Source organism: Schistocerca piceifrons, chromosome 10 (genome assembly GCF_021461385.2).
Source record: "Schistocerca piceifrons isolate TAMUIC-IGC-003096 chromosome 10, iqSchPice1.1, whole genome shotgun sequence".
Taxonomy (NCBI): Eukaryota; Metazoa; Arthropoda; class Insecta; order Orthoptera; family Acrididae; genus Schistocerca; species Schistocerca piceifrons.
Window position 1 is genome coordinate 135,975,767 of NC_060147.1, and position 18,745 is coordinate 135,994,511.

The following is an 18,745-nucleotide window of genomic DNA, read 5'->3' on the forward strand; positions in this document are numbered from 1 at the left end:
CTGTTTGCTATGCTACTGTGGTATATGGGAAGATGTCGTCGTTGAGTGGCTGTAGGAGGATACAAGACGACTTCTTGTTGGTGTGATGAATGACAGCTAGCTCTAAATGTAGGAAAATTCAAGTTAATTCAAATGAGTAGGCAAAACAAACCCATAACGTTCGAATAGTAGCGTGCTGATTGACTCATTTACGTCGATTATATATCTAGGCGTAACGTTGCAAAGCAGTGTGAAATGGAATGAGCACGTAAAGATTGTAGTAGGAAAGGCGAATGGTCGACTTAGGTTTATTGGGAGACATTTAGGAAAGCGTGGTTAATATGTAACTGAGGCGCGATACATGACACTAATGCCACCCATTGTTGAGTAGTGTTCGAGTGGTTGGGATCCAAACTAGGTTTTAGTGAAGGAAGACATCGAAGCAATTCAGAGGCGGACTGCTAGATATGGTATCGATAAGTTCGAATAAAATGTAAGTATTACGGTGATCTATGGAAACTCAAATGGGAATCACTGAAGGGAAGGGGATGTTCTTTTCGAGAAGCACTACTGAGAAAATTTAAGAACCGTAATTTGAGGCTGACTGCATAACGATTCTAGTGCCGCCAACGTACATACAGCGCAAGGGCCACGAATAAAGGATTAGAGAGTTTAGGCTCTTACGAAGGATATACGCAGTCGTTTTTTCCCTCGTTCTATTTGCGAGTGGAACAGGAAAGGAAATGACTAGTCCTTGGTGCTACGTTCCTATTTGAGCTAGAACATGGTGTAAAAAGTTCTTGGCTTAGACCGAACCAGAGGATGCTTTGTAAAGCTATTCGAACATCTGTCTTAGTGTAGTTTTGTTGCAGTATATTAAGCAAGGACTGGACGTGGAAACGGAGCTAACGCCTAGGTAAATTGTCCGAATCGATAGTTTTTTCAAAAGATTTTAATTGGGTTGAAATTAATGCTCAGCTGATGGCACCATTTGTAGTCTATTTTTATTTACAGACCTATATTTTTCGTATGGGCCTTACAACCCGAGACTTTTCTTCAGTTCTCGAATTTTAAGTATTAGAAAATCTTTTCGTGCTGGGTGTTGTTTTCAAAATCTTTTCTTCGCCGTTGACTTCAAAAGGGATGTTCAAGCAAAGGTTTGATGCACTTGTGTTTTATTTCAAAACAACAACAGGGTCACACTCGCCGCCATTGCCTTACCTCACTACGTCTGAGCTCACATCACAGTATTTTCTAAGAATTGGGTGATTGGAGTAGCTGTACTGATAGAGGTCAAAATACGTTGGCCAGTCTCGAATGCTTTAAGAGTAGTTTCAACTGTATCGTAGAGACAACATGGCGCTTAACGTACCTAAAATGTAAACAAATGATTAAAACTGAAAGACATAAAACATTTCACCGACCCTAAACTCGGCATCTCGCTTCTGCTATAGTAGACGTAGAGCCACTAATCAGTAATGCTGGCAGCGACCGTAAAGCAGTCAATATCGGTCGATGTCATTTGGCTCAGTTACAATAGCCATCACCTCACTGAGACTATTCTCAGTGAAGACGACTACTTGGTTTCCACAGCTGAAATGAAGTGGTCTGGGTTACGTTCGGTTTTTTCGGGTTAACAAGTAAGTGTTCTATGAGATTTATGCTTAACACATAACAGAACTACCGTCAGAGAGAGTAATGCCTTTTATTTTCAGCGTATTAAGCTGAACCGAGAAAATGACACGACTAATTTTATCAGACTCCTGATCTGAGCTGTGCAGAGCTCAATATCTATATTACTAAGACTAGTCATGGTTTGCCTATCTTCCAGGGCCAACAAAAATTTTATTGTCAATATTTAGAGTAATTACTGACCAAAACTAAAAGTGCACTCATAATCTACTCATGCACTACGTTTACATGCCACAAATCCTCCGGAAGATGAAAACCGAATTTCGGAAACCGTTTTTCGCTGCCGCGTTTGCATGTTAACGTCCGAAGCGGATTTGCTAGCCCATTTAAATATGGCGCCTGGAAAACAGCTGATACAGTTTCTTATTCAGCGGACACAATCATCATTTGTCTTCACTTACATATTACAGGTAGACAGCTTCATGCTCAGTCTAATATCTCTGCTTCTCCTTCACTGCGCAGTAAGTCAATATTATCCCAATCTTGTTTTTAACAAGACGTAACGTGTCAAACCAAGCACGTTTCAAAAGCGGTTGCATTTACATGGGAGCGAAAATCGATTGCGGTATTGGAGAATTGGCCTATTAGAAGGGGATTTCCAAAATTGATTCTGAAGTTTACATGACCAACCAAAAGCGGTATTGGGGAATCGGTTTACGATATCCGGTTTTGGAAGCCCCATGTAAACGGCGTGCTTAAGAGGAATGTCTTATGTGAAAAGTTTAACACAATAAAAAACAGAAGCTATGCTGTGTTTGGCCTGAGGCGGCGTGACGCAGGCGCGCAAATACCGCCACTCTATTCATCCAGCATCTGAGGAGGAAAACCGTTAGCGACGTCCGGCAAACTTTAATTTCAAACCTTCATGAAAGTTTTTCCCGCTGGTACTCGCCGCAAAATGATGAAAGGAAAACAATTTATAGCTTGCTTCTTTTTTCACTGTTCACGCAGTAATGCTTAAGTATCACGATTGACGTTTCAGTCGATTACTTCCTTACAACACAGTTTGCAGAATCTACGTATACCACTTTATATAACTGGATAGTGATGTCACACTAGTTCAGGAAATATGACGTCATAAACATTCAGATGCGTGAAAAGCTAGCTTTCCCTTAAAATGAAGCGCAAATTGTCCAGACTACAGTGTTTCGTAATAAGAACACTTGGCGACTTCCAACAAATTTTAATTTCAAAGCTTTTCCAAACTCCTTCCCCTTTACATACTTAACGTCAAATACTTGACACATTAACTCATTCGTAAAGTAATCAGATATTTGAAGCTGTTTTATGCATTGGGGTTTTAATTTTTAAACAACTGGGAGTTTACTGCTTCGTACTAGACAGCAACACCCTCCTCTAACAACAAGTTGATAATTTAAAATCTTTTATTCTACAAAAGGTTTTCACTTAGCCAGTAAAGATATTTAGATTCCGGCGATTATCATCATTGTATTATTGTTCTGAAAGAAACTTACATATATTTTTTAAATACTGTTAATCAAAGTCCTGTTTACAAGTCCCTGTTAGTTGTGTTGTACCTACAAAATCACATCGTTTTACGGCACGTACTTCAGAGGGTACGACGTCACAAACATTGAGCTGCGTGTAAATGAAGCTGCAGGACAAAATTCTCTAGGCATACGGGTGAAATAGGTGTACTAATACGCGTGGGATATGTTAAACATTTAGGCAAGTAGGGAAAGCCACAGGTAAAAAGCTCATCTTAAGTCCTTGGGACGATTTCAACCAAATTTGGTAGACATATTAGTTACAATATGGAAAGAGATACTGTAGGGGTGAGAACCACCGACCTCATATTGGGTTGAGTGTGACAATGGAGGATGGGGAGATGAACAGACAACGAGAGGGAAGGTGGAGATAGTGACAGTTAGTAGTAGTAGTAGTAGTAGTAGTAGTAGTAGTAGGAGGAGGAGGAGGAGTAGTAGTAGTAGTAGTAGTAGGAGGAGGAGGAGGAGTAGTAGTAGTAGTAGTAGTAGTAGTAGTAGTAGGAGGAGGAGGAGGAGGAGGAGGAGGAGGAAGAGGAGGAGGGGAGGGGAGGAGAGGGACAGAGAGAGGGGACGAACATAAAGGCAGAGAGAGGGGGGAGGAGAGGGGGGGAGGAGAGAGAGAGGGGGGAGGACAGAGAGGGGGGAGGAGGAGAGAGAGAAAGGGGAGATGAGCAGAGAGGGGGGGGGGGGGAGGTGGGAGCAGATGGATTAATAGAAGACTGGAATAAATACACACCTGCGTAGGGCCGGGTACGCACACTGGTACGTTGCAACTGCGTAAGACACGCAGAGCCACGTTATTCAGACTCATTGCAGTTGTGGTCTTCAGTCCTGAGACTGGTTTGATGCAGCTCTCCATGATACTCTATCCTGTGCAAGCTTCTTCATCTACCAGTACCTACTGCAGCCTACATCCTTCTGAATCTACTTGGTCTCCCTCTACGATTTTTACCCTCCACGCTGCCCTCCAATACTAAATTGGTGATCCCTCGATGTCTCAGAATATGTCCTACCATAATCATACAGTAAAGCTGAATGCCCTCGGGAAAAATTACGGCTGTAGTTTCCCCTTGCTTTCAGCCGTTCGCAGTACCAGAACAGCAAGGCCATTTTGGTTAGTGTTACAAGGCCAGATCAGTCAATCATCCAGACTGTTGCCCCTGCAACTACTGAAAAGGCTGCTGCCCCTCTTCAGGAACCACACGTTTGTCTGGCCTCTCAACAGATACACCTCCGTTGTGGTTGCACCTAGGGTACGGCTATCTGTGTCGTTGAGGCATGCAAACCTCCCCACCAACGGCAAGGTCCATGGTTCATGGGGCGGGGGGGGGGGGGGGGGGGGGGGTGTCATTGCAGTACTATTACAAAAATAATTTTCCACCGTTTTACTTGGTTTACGCGATGCGGCTTGTAATTTCACTTACCCAGATGTTGGAGCATACGCAAAATGTAGTGACTTATCTATTTTTAAGCAACCAGGTCTGCTTGAAAAACTCTGCAATAAATAATTTACGAAAACCGGTAGAAAAACCCCGTATCAGGCAACGCAGTACCGATACCGTACGCCGGCCGGTGTGGCCGTGTGGTTCTAGGCGCTTCAGTCTGGAACCGCGTGACCGCTACGGTCGCAGGTTCGAATCCTGCCTCAGTCATGGATGTGTGTGATGTCCTTAGGTTAGTTAGGTTCAGGTAGTTCTAAGTTCTAGGGGACTGATGGCCTCAGAAGTTAAGTCCCATAGTGCTCAGAGCCATTCGATACCGTACGTCAAGGCACTTGGTGTACCCGAAAACAGTCACCATTTACAATTTTTACCCCACACTTCCCTCTAGCACTAAATCGGTGATTCTTTGACGTTTCAGATTGTGCCCTATCAAGAAATCCCTTCTTTTAGTGATACTGCCGTAACTTTCTCTCCCCCCCCCCCCCACCTTTAATTCAATTCAGTACCTCCTCATTAGTTACTCGATGTACCCAGCCACTCTTCAGCAAACCTCTATAGACAGCACCACATTTCAAAACCTGCTATTCTCTTCTTGTGTAAACTGTTTGTCGTCCACGTTTCACCTCGGTACAAGACTACACTCCACACCAACACCTTCAGAAAAGACTTCCTAACACTCAAACATGACGTCTAAAACTGATCTATGGTAATTACCAGTACTACATGTGGTGGTTTAGGTTGTCTGTTGAGTGTAATACCGTGAATGGTTGAATAGTGCAGTTGCTGTAGGCAGAGCGGCACTAACTCCTAGACTGAAACTTTGTTGCGCGCGCTAGCACGGAAAATTTTGCGACACCAAGCCCACAAAAGTAGCATTTTGGGCAGTTTACGGGTTGAAACCCTATAAATGAATATTTAAGGTTCAATATTTATTTGCATAAAATTTTGCTATACAGTCTATTATAACGAGTTCAAAAAGGCCGGAAATGCTGTAACCATTGCTTTAAACAGTGATTTTATGAACTTTAGAGTCACACGTTTGACTAGATGCTAATAGGAATTTGACGCAAGGGTGAGCAGGGTTGCGTTGAATTAATTTATATTAGCAGTCCACTGGAATATTTTACGATTACATTATCTGAGCCGGACACGCATTACTGACATTAAAATGGGTCGTGTCCGCCCTACGCCCTTATGACGGCCCTTTACACGACACGAAGCGTCGCTTAGCACTGGACTAGATATATGCGTGGCTTTTGAATGCTGTTCGACCATTTGAGCTCATTCTTTTCAACTCCCTACGGACAATCATTGTGTAAGCTGAACCGCTGGCAGTACTTTGGAAGTCAAAAGTGATTCCTTCCGGTGGTTTCATATGGCTTTTTTTATTACCACCCTTTGCAACACTCAACAGTCCTTGTCCATCAGGCTGTTCTCTGTTTAGCTGTGGTTCTTCCTTCTGCTTTCCACTTCACAGTCATATAACCAACAGTCGACTTGCGGATCTATAGAAGGGCTGAAATGTCCACATTCGAAGTCACCAACCCATTGTGCTGTTACTGATTCTCTGCTGACAAAACAGTACTCGACGCCCAGTGGCCAACTTCGCATTACACGGCAGTGTCCGGGAACATTTGATCAGATACGATATGGGGGGGCTTGCACTCACGGTGTTAAAACGAAGACATGAGTTTTAGTTTTTACGGAGTGCGGTGCCTATGCTGAAGCTCAGACAGCCTGCAGGTGAAAGTGGCTCTGGATGCAAGGCAAAGTGCAGGTATAAATAAAAAGTGTCTTCATCTAGTGCTTTTAGCTCGCCGCAGTTGGCAGCGCCGGCAGGACGTGGGAAGTGTTATCATAGCCGCGGCTTCCCCTGGCTGGCTCATTTCCACAATTGAGTCGATGAGCGCCGGTGCTAGGTTTCTCTGGGGGAGGGGGGGGGGGGGGAGGAAGAGGTTGACATCGCGGCGCCGCTTTGTTGTGTCGTGTCGTGTCAGTCCCACGTCAGCACCCAGTGGTTATGGTTAGCCGTCGTACACAGCCAAGTGGAATACTACAACACATATTCTAAATGCACTTGGCGTCTCATCTTGCTGTGAAGTCAAGAGAACCCACTACGTTGCCTAACACACGACTACAAGCTGATAGGAGAAGTGGACAGTGTTAAACTCTTGGGATTACAGCTTGATAATAAATTCAACTGGGAGGAGCACACCACAGAACTGCTGAAACATCTTAACAAATCCTTATTTGCAATGCGAATTATGTCAGACATAGGGGATATAAAAATGAAAAAGCTGGCATACTATGCTTACTTTCATTCCATAATGTCATATGGGATTATTTTCTTGGGGTAATTCATTTAGCCAAGCTAAAGTTTTCCGGGCACAAAAACGTGCAGTAAGAGTTATATGTGGTGTGAACTCAAGAACATCCTGCAGAAGCCTGTTTAATGAACTAGGGATACTAACTACTGCTTCCCAATATATTTGTCATTAAAAATGTATCACTTTTTCAAACCAACAGCTCAATTCATGGAATCAATACTAGAAATAAGAATAATCTTCACAAGGATTTAAAGTCACTTAGTCTTGTACAAAAAGATGTGCATTATTCAGGAACACACATTTTCAATAACTTGCCAGCAGCCATAAAAAGCTTAACAACCAATGAAATTCAGTTTAAGAGAAGCCTAAAGGATTTATTGGTGGCCAACTCCTCCTACTCCATTGATGAATTTCTCAGTAAAACCAACTAATTTGTATATAAGCACAATATAACTTCTGCACCATTTCAGTGCAGAAATGTGTTCAATGTAAATTAGTATTATAGTAGTTGTATTACACGTTTATTACCTTATAAATAAATAAACAAATTTTTTATTTTAAATTCAGCGCATTGGTATTTGTAAAATGACTCTTTCATATAGTATTCATTAAAAATGACGATCATTCCACTTGCGACCTGTGGAATGATACATTAGCTTATTTATTTTAGTTGTAAATATTTGTCATGTATTGTTGTTTTTCTGACATGTTCTACATCCTGGAGGACCTCCTCACTACGGATCAATTGGAATGAAAGTAAATTTAATCTAATATAGTCTATCATTGTGAGATTTGACGTCTGCTTCAATTGTAACACCACGTAGGTTCACTGGACAAAATGCAGATCTGGTCAGAAGTACCCGGACACCTCTCTGTAATGCGCAACTGGCCACTGGATGTCACTAGAGGCGGACCCGCCAGCATGGTTCAAATGGCTCTGAGCACTATGGGACTCAACTTCTCAGGTCATTAGTCCCCTAGAACTTAGAACTACTTAAACCTAACTAACCTAAGGACATCACACACATCCATGCCCGAGGCAGGATTCGAACCTGCGACCGTAGCAGCCTCATGGTTCCGGACTGCGCGCCTAGAACCGCGTGACCACCGCGGCCGGCCCCGCCAGCATAAAAGGAGACGGGGAGTATTGTGTTGCCAGCAGAGAAACAGTAAACAGCAGACATGGGTCGGTCAGGGGAAGTTGGGCATGTTGGACGTGGACTAGTCACTGGATGTCGCTTGAGTAACACATCCATCAGGGACATTTCAACCACTCCGCGACTCGACTGTTAGTGATGTGATGGTGAAGTGGAAACAACCAAAGTGAGACCAGGCAGACCTCACGATCTGTGACTGTCGAGGACTGCGGAGCATGCTTGTAAATAATTTGCACCAAATCAGCAGAAGGAATCGGTCGTCAGTTCCACAGTGCTACCAGCCGTTCAGCTAGCTCAGTCACTGTATGTACGGACTTCAAAAGGATTGGGTACAGTGGCGGAGCAGTTCCTCACCACCACACGTTTCTGAACGATACTCGAGATGGTGGAAACAGCAACGCCACTGGACAGCGGACCACTTGAATCACGTCAGAAGCTGCGGAAATCACAAGGGAGGGTGTTTGGCGGATGCCTGGCGAGAGTTACCTGCCGTCGTGACAAGTGCCAACAGTGAAGCACGAAGGAGGTGATGCTACGGTACGGAGGTGTTTTCGTGGTTGGGATGAGGTCTCCAAGCTTTGCTCCGGAAAACGCTAAATGCTCAAGGATATGAACACAACATGAAACTTCCTGGCAGATTAAAACTGTGTGCCGGACCGAGACACGAACTCGGGACATTTGCCTTTCGCGGGCAGGTACTCTTTGGAAAGTAGGAGACGAGGTACTGGCGGACGTAAAGCTGTGAGGGCGGGGCGTGAATCGTGCTTGGGTAGCTCAGTTGATAGAGCACTTCTGACGAAGTTTCAGTCACCAACCTTCTCCTCCGAATGTGAAAATATTTTGTTGGAACCGACCTACATAGGGAGAAAACGATCTTCGTAATGAAGTAAGGGAGATCAGAGCTTGCGAAATATGATACAGTAGTTCGCCTTTTCTGCGCGCTGTTCGGGAGTGAAATAACAGAGAATTATTGTGAAGATGGTTCGATGAACCCCCTGCCAGGCACTTAAGGGTGATTCGGAGAGTATGCATATAGATGTAGACGCTATTTGATTTTGATACTCTTCGAGATATGACTAACCTCCCCCGCTCCTCCTATACAACACTGATTAAGGCAGGCATTCTACGTCACGCAGTGAACGGATTGTAGATGGGAGTGCACTGTGACATTTTCGTTTGGTCTCTGGAAAGGAGGTGGAGCTTTATTTTGAGAGGTACTCACGGCTGGCGAGCCGGCACAGCAGCGACGTCGAAGTGGCGGTCGTCGACGTCGAAGACGTAGACTGCTGCTGGTGCTGGGGGGACGCCGCGACCGAGGCGTCGCGACGCCGAAGTCTGGGCAGCCTCATGGCGTCGGCACGCGTGCGCACATCGCCTGGGGGTGTGAGGAGGCACGGCCGGCGCTCAGCAGGTGGGGGTCGCGGTCGCCACAGTACAGTACTAGCCACACGTCACACACCAAACCAGCAGCGCTCAGTCGCAACAAAACACACACACACACACTGGCCCTCTCTGCCGGTACCAGCCGTCAGCTTTGGCCCATGAAAAACGACGACGAAACGAACCACTCATCGGAATCCAACACGCGTCACAACATTAACAACAGTTCTTCTGGGTTGGCATCTCCGTCTCGATAAATTTAAAAAACGACGCCATTTCCATCTGGCGCATATTTAGTTAGAGCACCCTGTGCATCATCCATGTGCGGATTATTCAAGTTTCCGGATTACCTGTGTTTCTTGTTGTTGTTGTTGTGGTCTACAGTCAGAAGACAGAACTGATGCAGCTGTTCACGTTATTCTGCCTTGTACAAGCCTCTTCACCTCTACATAAATGCTGCAACCTATATCCAATTGAACTTTTTTGCTGTATTGGAAACTTGTCTCCTCGTATTATTTTCGCCCCCCCCCCCCCCCACTGACTACTCCTTTATGCCTCAGGATGTGTCCTACCAATCACCTCTCCTTTTAGTGTGTAAAATTTCTTCTTTTCCCCCAGTTGCCTTCAGTACCTTCTCGTTAGATACTCGATGTACCCACCTAATATTCAGCGTTCTTCTGCTGCTTCTATTCTCTTAACTCCTGTGTCATGTCGTACAACTAAGAATTAAGTATTTACACATGATGTTGCCCATCAAAACACACACAATATTTCAGATACCTCCAGTAATGACTGCCTAACATTTAAATTTACAATCCACGTCAACAAATTTCTATTTTTTAGAAATGTTTTTCTTGGTATTGCTAGTCTGCCTTATACAGTAAGAGTATATCCTCCGCACTTCGGGTATAATCACTTATTTTGCTTTGCAGATAGCGAAACTCAGCTGCCAGTTTTAGACTCGCATTACCTAATGTGATTCAATTACTTCCCTCAACTTTGTTTTACTTTCGTCCATGTTGCTTTTTATAACCTCTTTTTCTAGACACTACCCACCCTGTTCGAGTCAGTTGCGGTCTGTGACAGAATTAAATCGCCATCAGCAGACATCGAAGATATATTTTTTTCACCCTGAATAATATCCTTTTAAAATTTGTGCTTGTGTGCCATGCAAATTCAATATTCTGTATTCGCAATCGCTACCTTCGCCATCTCAGAGCCGGACGTGTTGGCCGAGCGGTTCTAGGCGCTACAGTCTGGAACCGCGCGTCCGCTACGGTAGCAGGTTCGAATCCTGCCTCGGGCATGGATGTGTGCGATGTCCTTAGGTTAGTTAGGTTTAAGTAGTTCTAAGTTCTAGGGGACTGATGACCTCAGAAGTTGAATCCCATAGTGCTTAGAGCCTTTTCTTTCTTTTTTTTTAGCCATCTCAGAACCAGTCCTCTTTCAACCCATCCTAAATCTCGGACCAATACGCCACAACCTACATTACAGAAAATAATACAGATGTAAAAGTAGCTATTATTCTTGTTCTCTTCTACCTCTGTTCAAACACGTATCATATCATATAGGTCACATCACTCGCCATGGGTCAACGCTGACGTCTGGTACTGCTAAGTTCAATCAACACCGCCGCCTTCTGTCTGTTTGTATCTCTCTCTCTCTCTCTCTCTCTCTCTCTCTCTCTCTCTCTCTCTCCCCCCCCCCCCCCCCCCCGCTCTCTCTCTCTCTCTCTCTCTCTCTCTCTCTCTCTCTCTGGCGCGCGCCCTTCACACACACACACACACACACACACACAAACACAAATCACACGGTGTCTCTGGAGAGCTCAATGGGCTTTGGAGAGCCTTAAGAAAATTTCAGACTTTTTGTTGGTGTTTGGCACGCACCAATTCTAGTTTCTGACGAGAGTCAATAAATACAGCACTTCAAAACAGCTGGGTCCGCAAGACAACCATGGCCAACCGGTCTTAACGGGGCCCAATCGTCATACGCAAAAATAGCTTCGCGAGTGCCCAAGGGAGCGTTGTAGACCCGTTTCCGTTCACCGTATGTACAGTGTATAGTGGATGACGTCGGGAGCTCCAAGGCGCAGATCCCGGATGATGCTGTTACACACAGAGCAAATAAATAAACGCGATGCACGTGATGGGGTCATACGGAGGCGAAACGCTAGAAAATTGTAGCGAAATGCGGGAAGGTCTGCAGAGGATCGCAGGTTGGTGCAAGGATTGGCACTCGACCCGCAACGTAAACAAACGTAACGCATCGCGCATAAATACGCTAAAAGAACGATCACTGTACGGTGGCACGATTTCAGAATAAACACTGGAAGCATTCACAGCCATAAAATAAATAGGAGTACGCATTGTGGGTGACAGAGTACAACCACTACGTAAACCTAATCGCATATAAGGCAGATGACAGACAGATTCATCGAAAGAATCTGCGAAGGAAGCAGCTTAAAAAAAAATCTTCGTTCGACAAATATTTTAATACCGCTGGTCTGTATTGGATCCATACCAGATAGAACTGATACAGGAAACAGACTACATGCAAAGAAGAGCAGCGCGTTTCGTCACAGATTCATTTGGTAAGAGTGAAGACGTCACGGGGATGCTAAGACAAGTCTGGTGGCAGACACTGCAAGAGAGGCACCATCCAACACTTTGTAGTTTACTGTTAAAGTTCCGAGAGCGTACGTTCGTGGAAGTATCAAACGGTATGTTTCTTCGTCCTCTTTGTATATCGCGTAAAGACCATGACCGTAAACTTACAGGAATTCCAGATAGCGCGGAGGCTTACCAACAATCTTTCCTGGTAACCATTCGCAACTGGAACGGCAAAGGAGACGGGGGGGGGGGGGGGGAGGGAGGGAGTGATACTAGTACGCACAGTACCCTCCGCGACAAACCGTGCCGTAGCTCGCGAAGTTTAGATGTTTACGTAAACGACGTCATGCAATTCCTGGTGCATAGAAATATGGTACGGGGCAATCGATGTTGATGTAGCATTCTCAACACCGAAGTTTTTGAGTTCCCGATTCTCGCGCAATTTGTCTGCTACTGATGTGCGGATTAGCCGCGACAGCAGCTAAAACACCTACTTGGGCATCATCATTTGTTGCTGGTCGTGGTTGAAGTTTCACATGTGGCTGAACACTTCCTGTTTCCTTAAATAACTTAACTATCCGAAAAACGGTCGGGACACTTGGATGATGTCGTCCAGGATACCGAGCAGCATACTTAGCACACGCCCGTTGGGCATTTTGATCACAATAGCCATACATCAACACGGTATCTACTTTTTCCGCAATTGGTAAACGGTCCAGTTTAACACGGGTAATGTATCACGAAGCAAATACTGTCCGCACTGGCGGAATGTTACGTGATACCACGTACTTATACGTTTGTGACTATTACAGCGCCATCTGTCACAAAGCGAAAAAAGTGGTCCAACAAAACATTCGTATTTCTTTACGTACTACACGAATATGTAACAAAAATAGGAGTTCCTATTAAAAAAACGCAGTTGATATCCGTTTGACCTATGGCGGCGCCATCTAGCGGGCCAAACCTAGCGCCATCTGCTTTCCCCCTTCAAGCTAGACAAGTTTCGTTCTTTGTAGTTTTTTCGTTTGATGCTTATTTCGTGAAATATTTGGCTTGGTCACGATCAATGGACCACCCTGTATGTACCACATAGATGGTTGAGACCTGAAAAGGTCTCTGGAACCGTATAGTTTCATTCTACAAAATTTTACCTCGCTCTCATATTCTCTTGACATGCCACTGAGTATCTTGTTCCTCTTTCCTAAGATGAAGAAAACCATTGCGCCTTAGGGATTTTGACAATGATAATGAGGTGATTCTTGTGGTACAACGTTTCCTGAACGGCCGATGTGCAGACTCCTACATTGTCTCCGCTAGTCCATCCAGCGTTGGGGAGAATGTATCGCATTAAATGGTAAATATGTAAAAAAGGACTGGTCACATCTTTATTTCTTTCGATGCTATAACAGATAGTTTATTATTGTGAGAAAATGAAATGCCTACAGCCTTCCTTATGATGTTATTTATTTTGTAGCTACCAGTTTCGGCGCACCAGTGCTCCATCTTCAGGCTGTAGTTGATGCTGAAAGCGTTGACACGATCCCTACATATACCGCAGCAGCGGCCAACATAACTGGTTACGCAGACTATCTGAAAACTTTGGTGTCAGTACTCCAACCAATGAAGCTTCGAAATAAATATAATCATAAGGACGACTGTAGGCGTCTCATTTTCTTACAACAGAAAACGGCCGTGGTGCCCGAGACCTGCTGTCAAAAGTATGGATATACAAAAATTTGAAAGTTTATTCCTACTTCTCGTAAATGTACAATCCGAGTTGCTCCTCTAAAGTGATGAAGCTCTGTACAGTTACCTTGTCTGATACTGAAAGATCAGGATGACACCCTTTTTTTTCCTTCAGTGTTGTACGTGAAAGATACTGATGCTGCTCAGGAAGTGGTTAGAACCGCCTGGCAGCTGCGATGTGTTGTCAGGCACGCGAGAACGACGAACTTCCTGCGACAAAGTAGCGCTACGGCCTCAGCTACGAGGCAAGGCGAGGGAATCTCAGCAAGTGCTAAGGAGGCGGCCTTTAAAGCGACTTCAAGGCCCGCGCGACCCACGTAATGGTTTCGTTCATCATTCGCCGCTAGCGCACCAAAGAAGAAAAAAAGGCAGATAGTCTCAGCTTCTGGCGAATCTTGCTGGTTGTTCCGTCGTGCTGCATGTCGGCAAGAACCAGAGAAACTGGATGCCCCTGCGATGATGTCCGATGTTGCTCTGGACGAAACGACAGCAACGGAAAAAATTCAGGGGCCGCGACCGCATAACACAGAAGATTTACCAACAACGAAGGTTGTCTTCTGTGTTATGCCTACTGCTAAACCCTCTCGTTAACGAGGGAATCAGAGAAACTATCACCCAACAAACAGTCCCGCCGGCCGGTGTGGCCGTGCGGTTCTAGGCGCTTCAGTCTGGAACCGCGTGACCGCTATGGTCGCAGGTTCGAATCCTGCCTCAGTCATGGATGTGTGTGATGTCCTTAGGTTAGTTAGGTTTAAGTAGTTCTAAGTTCTAGGGGACTGATGACCACAGATGTTAAGTCCCATAGTGCTCAAAGCCATTTGAACCAAACAGTCCCGTGTAACCGGAAAAGTGCTAAAAGAAGGGACACAGTTGACTGCGGACCAATAACGTTAGCAGGATTCCAGAGCATTTCCGAAATGTTACAACTTTAACTGAAGTAAAAACAGCTTCTCCCTGGGAGTCGTCATGGGTACAGGAGCAACGACTCTTGGCAAATTAACGTCAGAAAACTTGTGTACAACAGCGTGCATTAACCATGGAACATACGATGCACGTGAACAGTTAGTTTCCGTCTTCCACGATTACCGATAGGTGTTTAATACTGAACAGCATCGTCGGTTCATAAATACGACACGATCCCACGGATCGGTCACTCTATACTACTAAACCGCTATCCCGAAACCAGACACTAGTTGCAGATTGTCTGTCTAACAGGTTCCAGGGGGCAACAGAAACTGATTCTCAACGCAATTTTGCCATATGATGACATGGTTGGAGACCGTGGCTGTTATTTGAAAACAAATGTTGATGGTGTCGAGAGAGCAACCAGCCACAAATTTATTTTAAGTTCCTTTATTCAAAAGGTACCATTACCGGTTTCGAATGGTTCAAATGGCTCTGAGCACTATGCGACTTAATATCTGAGGTCGTCAGTCCCCTAGAACTTAGAACTAACTAACCTAAGGACATCACACACATCCATGCCCGAGGCAGGACTCGAACCTGCGATCGTAGCGGTCGCGCGGTTCCGCACGGAAGCGCCTAGAACCGCTCGGCCAGCTCGGCCGGCACCGGTTTCGAATCATTACAATTCATCATCGGACGGTTTCATGATTTGATTAGAACATATGGTGCGCTCTTTTATTGAGAAATAAAATATAAATAAAACATAATTATACGCACGCCACACAGATGGTTGTGTTACAGATTTGCACTGGGTTGTGACTTACGTGTTCCTGCAAAAATTTCCAAAAATTATTCTCCACCCTACAAAGCGAATAATATTCCTACACCTATCTGCAGATCAAATAGCAAATTTATAAGTTACTACAATTTCCATGATGCTAAATGTAAATAAATAATGTACTGTCATATCCTTATATATTTAAAAAAAATCTTTGACATGGAACCCTTTATAATGTAACAGTATTCGCTCTAAAATTCACAAAATCAATGTCTCTCTCTATACTAGTGTAAAATGCGTTTCAGTTGCATAAGTGAATATATGATCCTTTTCCAGACATTGGACATCTTTATAATGTTACGAAATATCATAGCATCTTTGACACTCATGTACTTGGAAACACCCTGCATCTATCAAAACATGTGATGCATGTTAGAAATGTATTCTGTGTCAAATCTAAAGTGCTCAATGATACAAAATTTATGTGTGCAACGGAAAGAATATGGTGGAAATGTATTCTTCGACAATGTGAAGTGCTCAATGATACAAATTTGTGTGTGCAACGATCAGAATGTGGTGAAAACTACGATCATCATTTGTTGGACGGAAACTATGAAAAATACTCCAGACCGATATTTCATGGAAGTCACATCCCAGTGCAAATCTGTAACGCAACCATCTGTGTGGCGCGTTTATAATTATGTATTATTTATATTTTAGGACAAAATATCAATAAAGTATCGATAAAAACGCACCATATGTTCTACTGAAAGCATAGGAGCCGTCTGTCGATAAAAAAATAAAATGATCGTATGGCATTGTTGGTCGGGAGGCCCTATTCGGGGGAGTTCGGCCGCCGTATTGCAAGTCCTTTTTACGTGACGCCACGTCGGCGACTTGCGAGTCAATGATGATGATGATGGACACATAACACCCATTCCCCTGCCGGGAATCGAACCCGGGCCCCCTGCGTGGTAAGCGGTAGCCGTATGACGATGAACTGTAATGATTCGAAACTGGTAATGGTACCTTTAGAATAAAGGAACTTAAAATAATTTTATGGCTGCTTGCAGTCTCAACATGCATCAACATTTGATTTTCAACGCCTCGCCTAATTCAAAATGCTGTAGTAATCTGCTTATTAAGAGGTATTATCTCATGTTAGAAGTTTAACACAACAATACAAGTCTTAATGTTAGAAGCTGTGTGTTTGCCTTGAGGCAGCAGAACTGACTGTGCGCAAATACCCAGAATATACTCGTGCAGTATTTCAGGATGAGAGCGCTTAGCTACTTTCAGCATAATTTTACACCTCCACGAAACTTTGGTTCATCTGAAGCAAATGATGCTCTCGAAGCGATATCTGATTGGGCGAGAAAAAGCCATTCTGGCCCGAAACGTGACAGAGCAGTGTGGGTGGCGACGGAGGCGGCGGTTTTTTTTTGGGGGGGGGGGGAGGGTGGGGGGGGGGGGGTACAGAGAATGGTCCGCGCATTTCGCGGCCGCCAGTTCACGCCGGGCCTGCCGCTGTGTAATACCAGAGGCTGCAGCGGGCGATGACGTCACTGGCTGGATCGGCGACGTCACCGGCGCTTTGTCCGCTTTAATGGAACCCGACGGCCCCCGGGCTGTCAGCTGCAACCGCACAGGGCGCGCAGTCAGCGGCATAGGAAGGCCGAACACTGCTTTCATAAGTGAGCCACAGCATCGCGTCGGCAGAGCAAAGAGCCACTAGCGCGAAAATCCACCTTACTGTCTGTGTCGCGGAGGGTAACAGTACCATTCCCTCTCCCTTTGCTCTCATACCTTAACAACAGATGGCGATAGGTCATTCTCCACACTAAAGAGGACAGCTGTGAGGTGGCGTTTGCTCAGGGCACGCTTAAGTGAAAGTTGCCTCACGGATCAGTGCTCGGACCACTACTGTCATACATCCCGTAACTCGAGAGCTGACTATTCTGTGATGTATACCACGAGATGGGGTCTCAGGGACCCTTATGTTTAAACCGAGATTCAAGGCAAAAATAATTTGAAGTTTTTAATTTACGCTATATACATTTATTTTCAGAATTATTTAAGTGTTGTTTAAATGCTTCCAGTTTATTTTATTGCACTAAGTAAAGCCTGAAACATTTTACTATTGATCACACAAAAGCACATAATTTTTGTGTGGTTTTTTTCAAATAGTACACATGAATAGGCTGTTAGAGTACTGAATTTTACATTCTACAAAATTATACAATCTCTGTAGCAAATAAATTTCCAAATAAAACTAAATTCCGGGGTTTACATTTGCGCATAAAAATTCATCCCGAAAGGTATAAAAAGAAAGTCATTGACATTATTTGTTGTGAGCTACATTTCTATCACCACTGAGAACACATTCGATTTTAACAGACACTTTAAGTTCAAAATGGTTCAAATGGCTCTGAGCACTATGGGACTTAACAGCTATGGTCATCAGTCCCCTAGAACTTAGAACTACTTAAACCTAACTAACCTAAGGACAGCACACAACACCCAGCCATCACGAGGCAGAGAAAATCCCTGACCCCGCCGGGAATCGAACCCGGGCGTGGGAAGCGAGAACGCTACCGCACGACCACGAGATGCGGGCACACTTTAAGTATTTCATTCAAGAAACAGACAGATCCCCATTACAACTTTGCTGAAGTTCATCCTCTGAATGATATTATTCTTCGGCAGCAGAACTGTGATGACTGGCTCCATAGACCGACAATCAATTTCATCAAACTCGGGAAAGTTAAAAATGACACATTCGTGCCAACACATTTTGAGCTATATAGTACCGTACTGAAGAAACGTAGTTCGCGACGAGCGGTCTAGGAGACTCCAACATCAATCAATAACACGTGTCAACAATAAACACAAAAGGCGATAACGCAACCGACAACAAAACATCGTAGGTTTGGCAATTTAAGGAGGGTAGGGGGAGTACAGAAGCATTCCACCACAACTGGCCTTGGAGAGCGAGTTCAAAAATGTCAGGAGCATTGTCTCTAGTATGTCGACAGTACTTGCAATTTCGTCCTATCACTGTGTGGCTGGAGTCACCCCAAACAAATATTGCTCATCACCTTTTCAATGTGACATCCAATGTCGACGATAAGCGTCGGTTTGTTTTCCTTTGCGAACAAAGTGATTTTAACGCGGAATTTTACGTGCCCATTCTATAGAGCGGTCCCAAATTAGTCTGG

At 44.5% G+C, this 18,745-nt stretch overlaps 1 protein-coding gene across 1 annotated transcript in view; it reads right to left on the minus strand.

Annotated features, from left to right (window-relative positions):
* The window catches only part of LOC124718772, a 243,763-nt gene that overhangs the window by 124,949 nt on the left and 100,069 nt on the right, over positions 1 to 18,745 (minus strand). The window contains 1 exon segment of the mRNA XM_047244384.1: positions 9,328 to 9,480. Coding sequence (XP_047100340.1) covers positions 9,328 to 9,454 — 127 coding nt within the window. The 5' untranslated portion in view covers positions 9,455 to 9,480.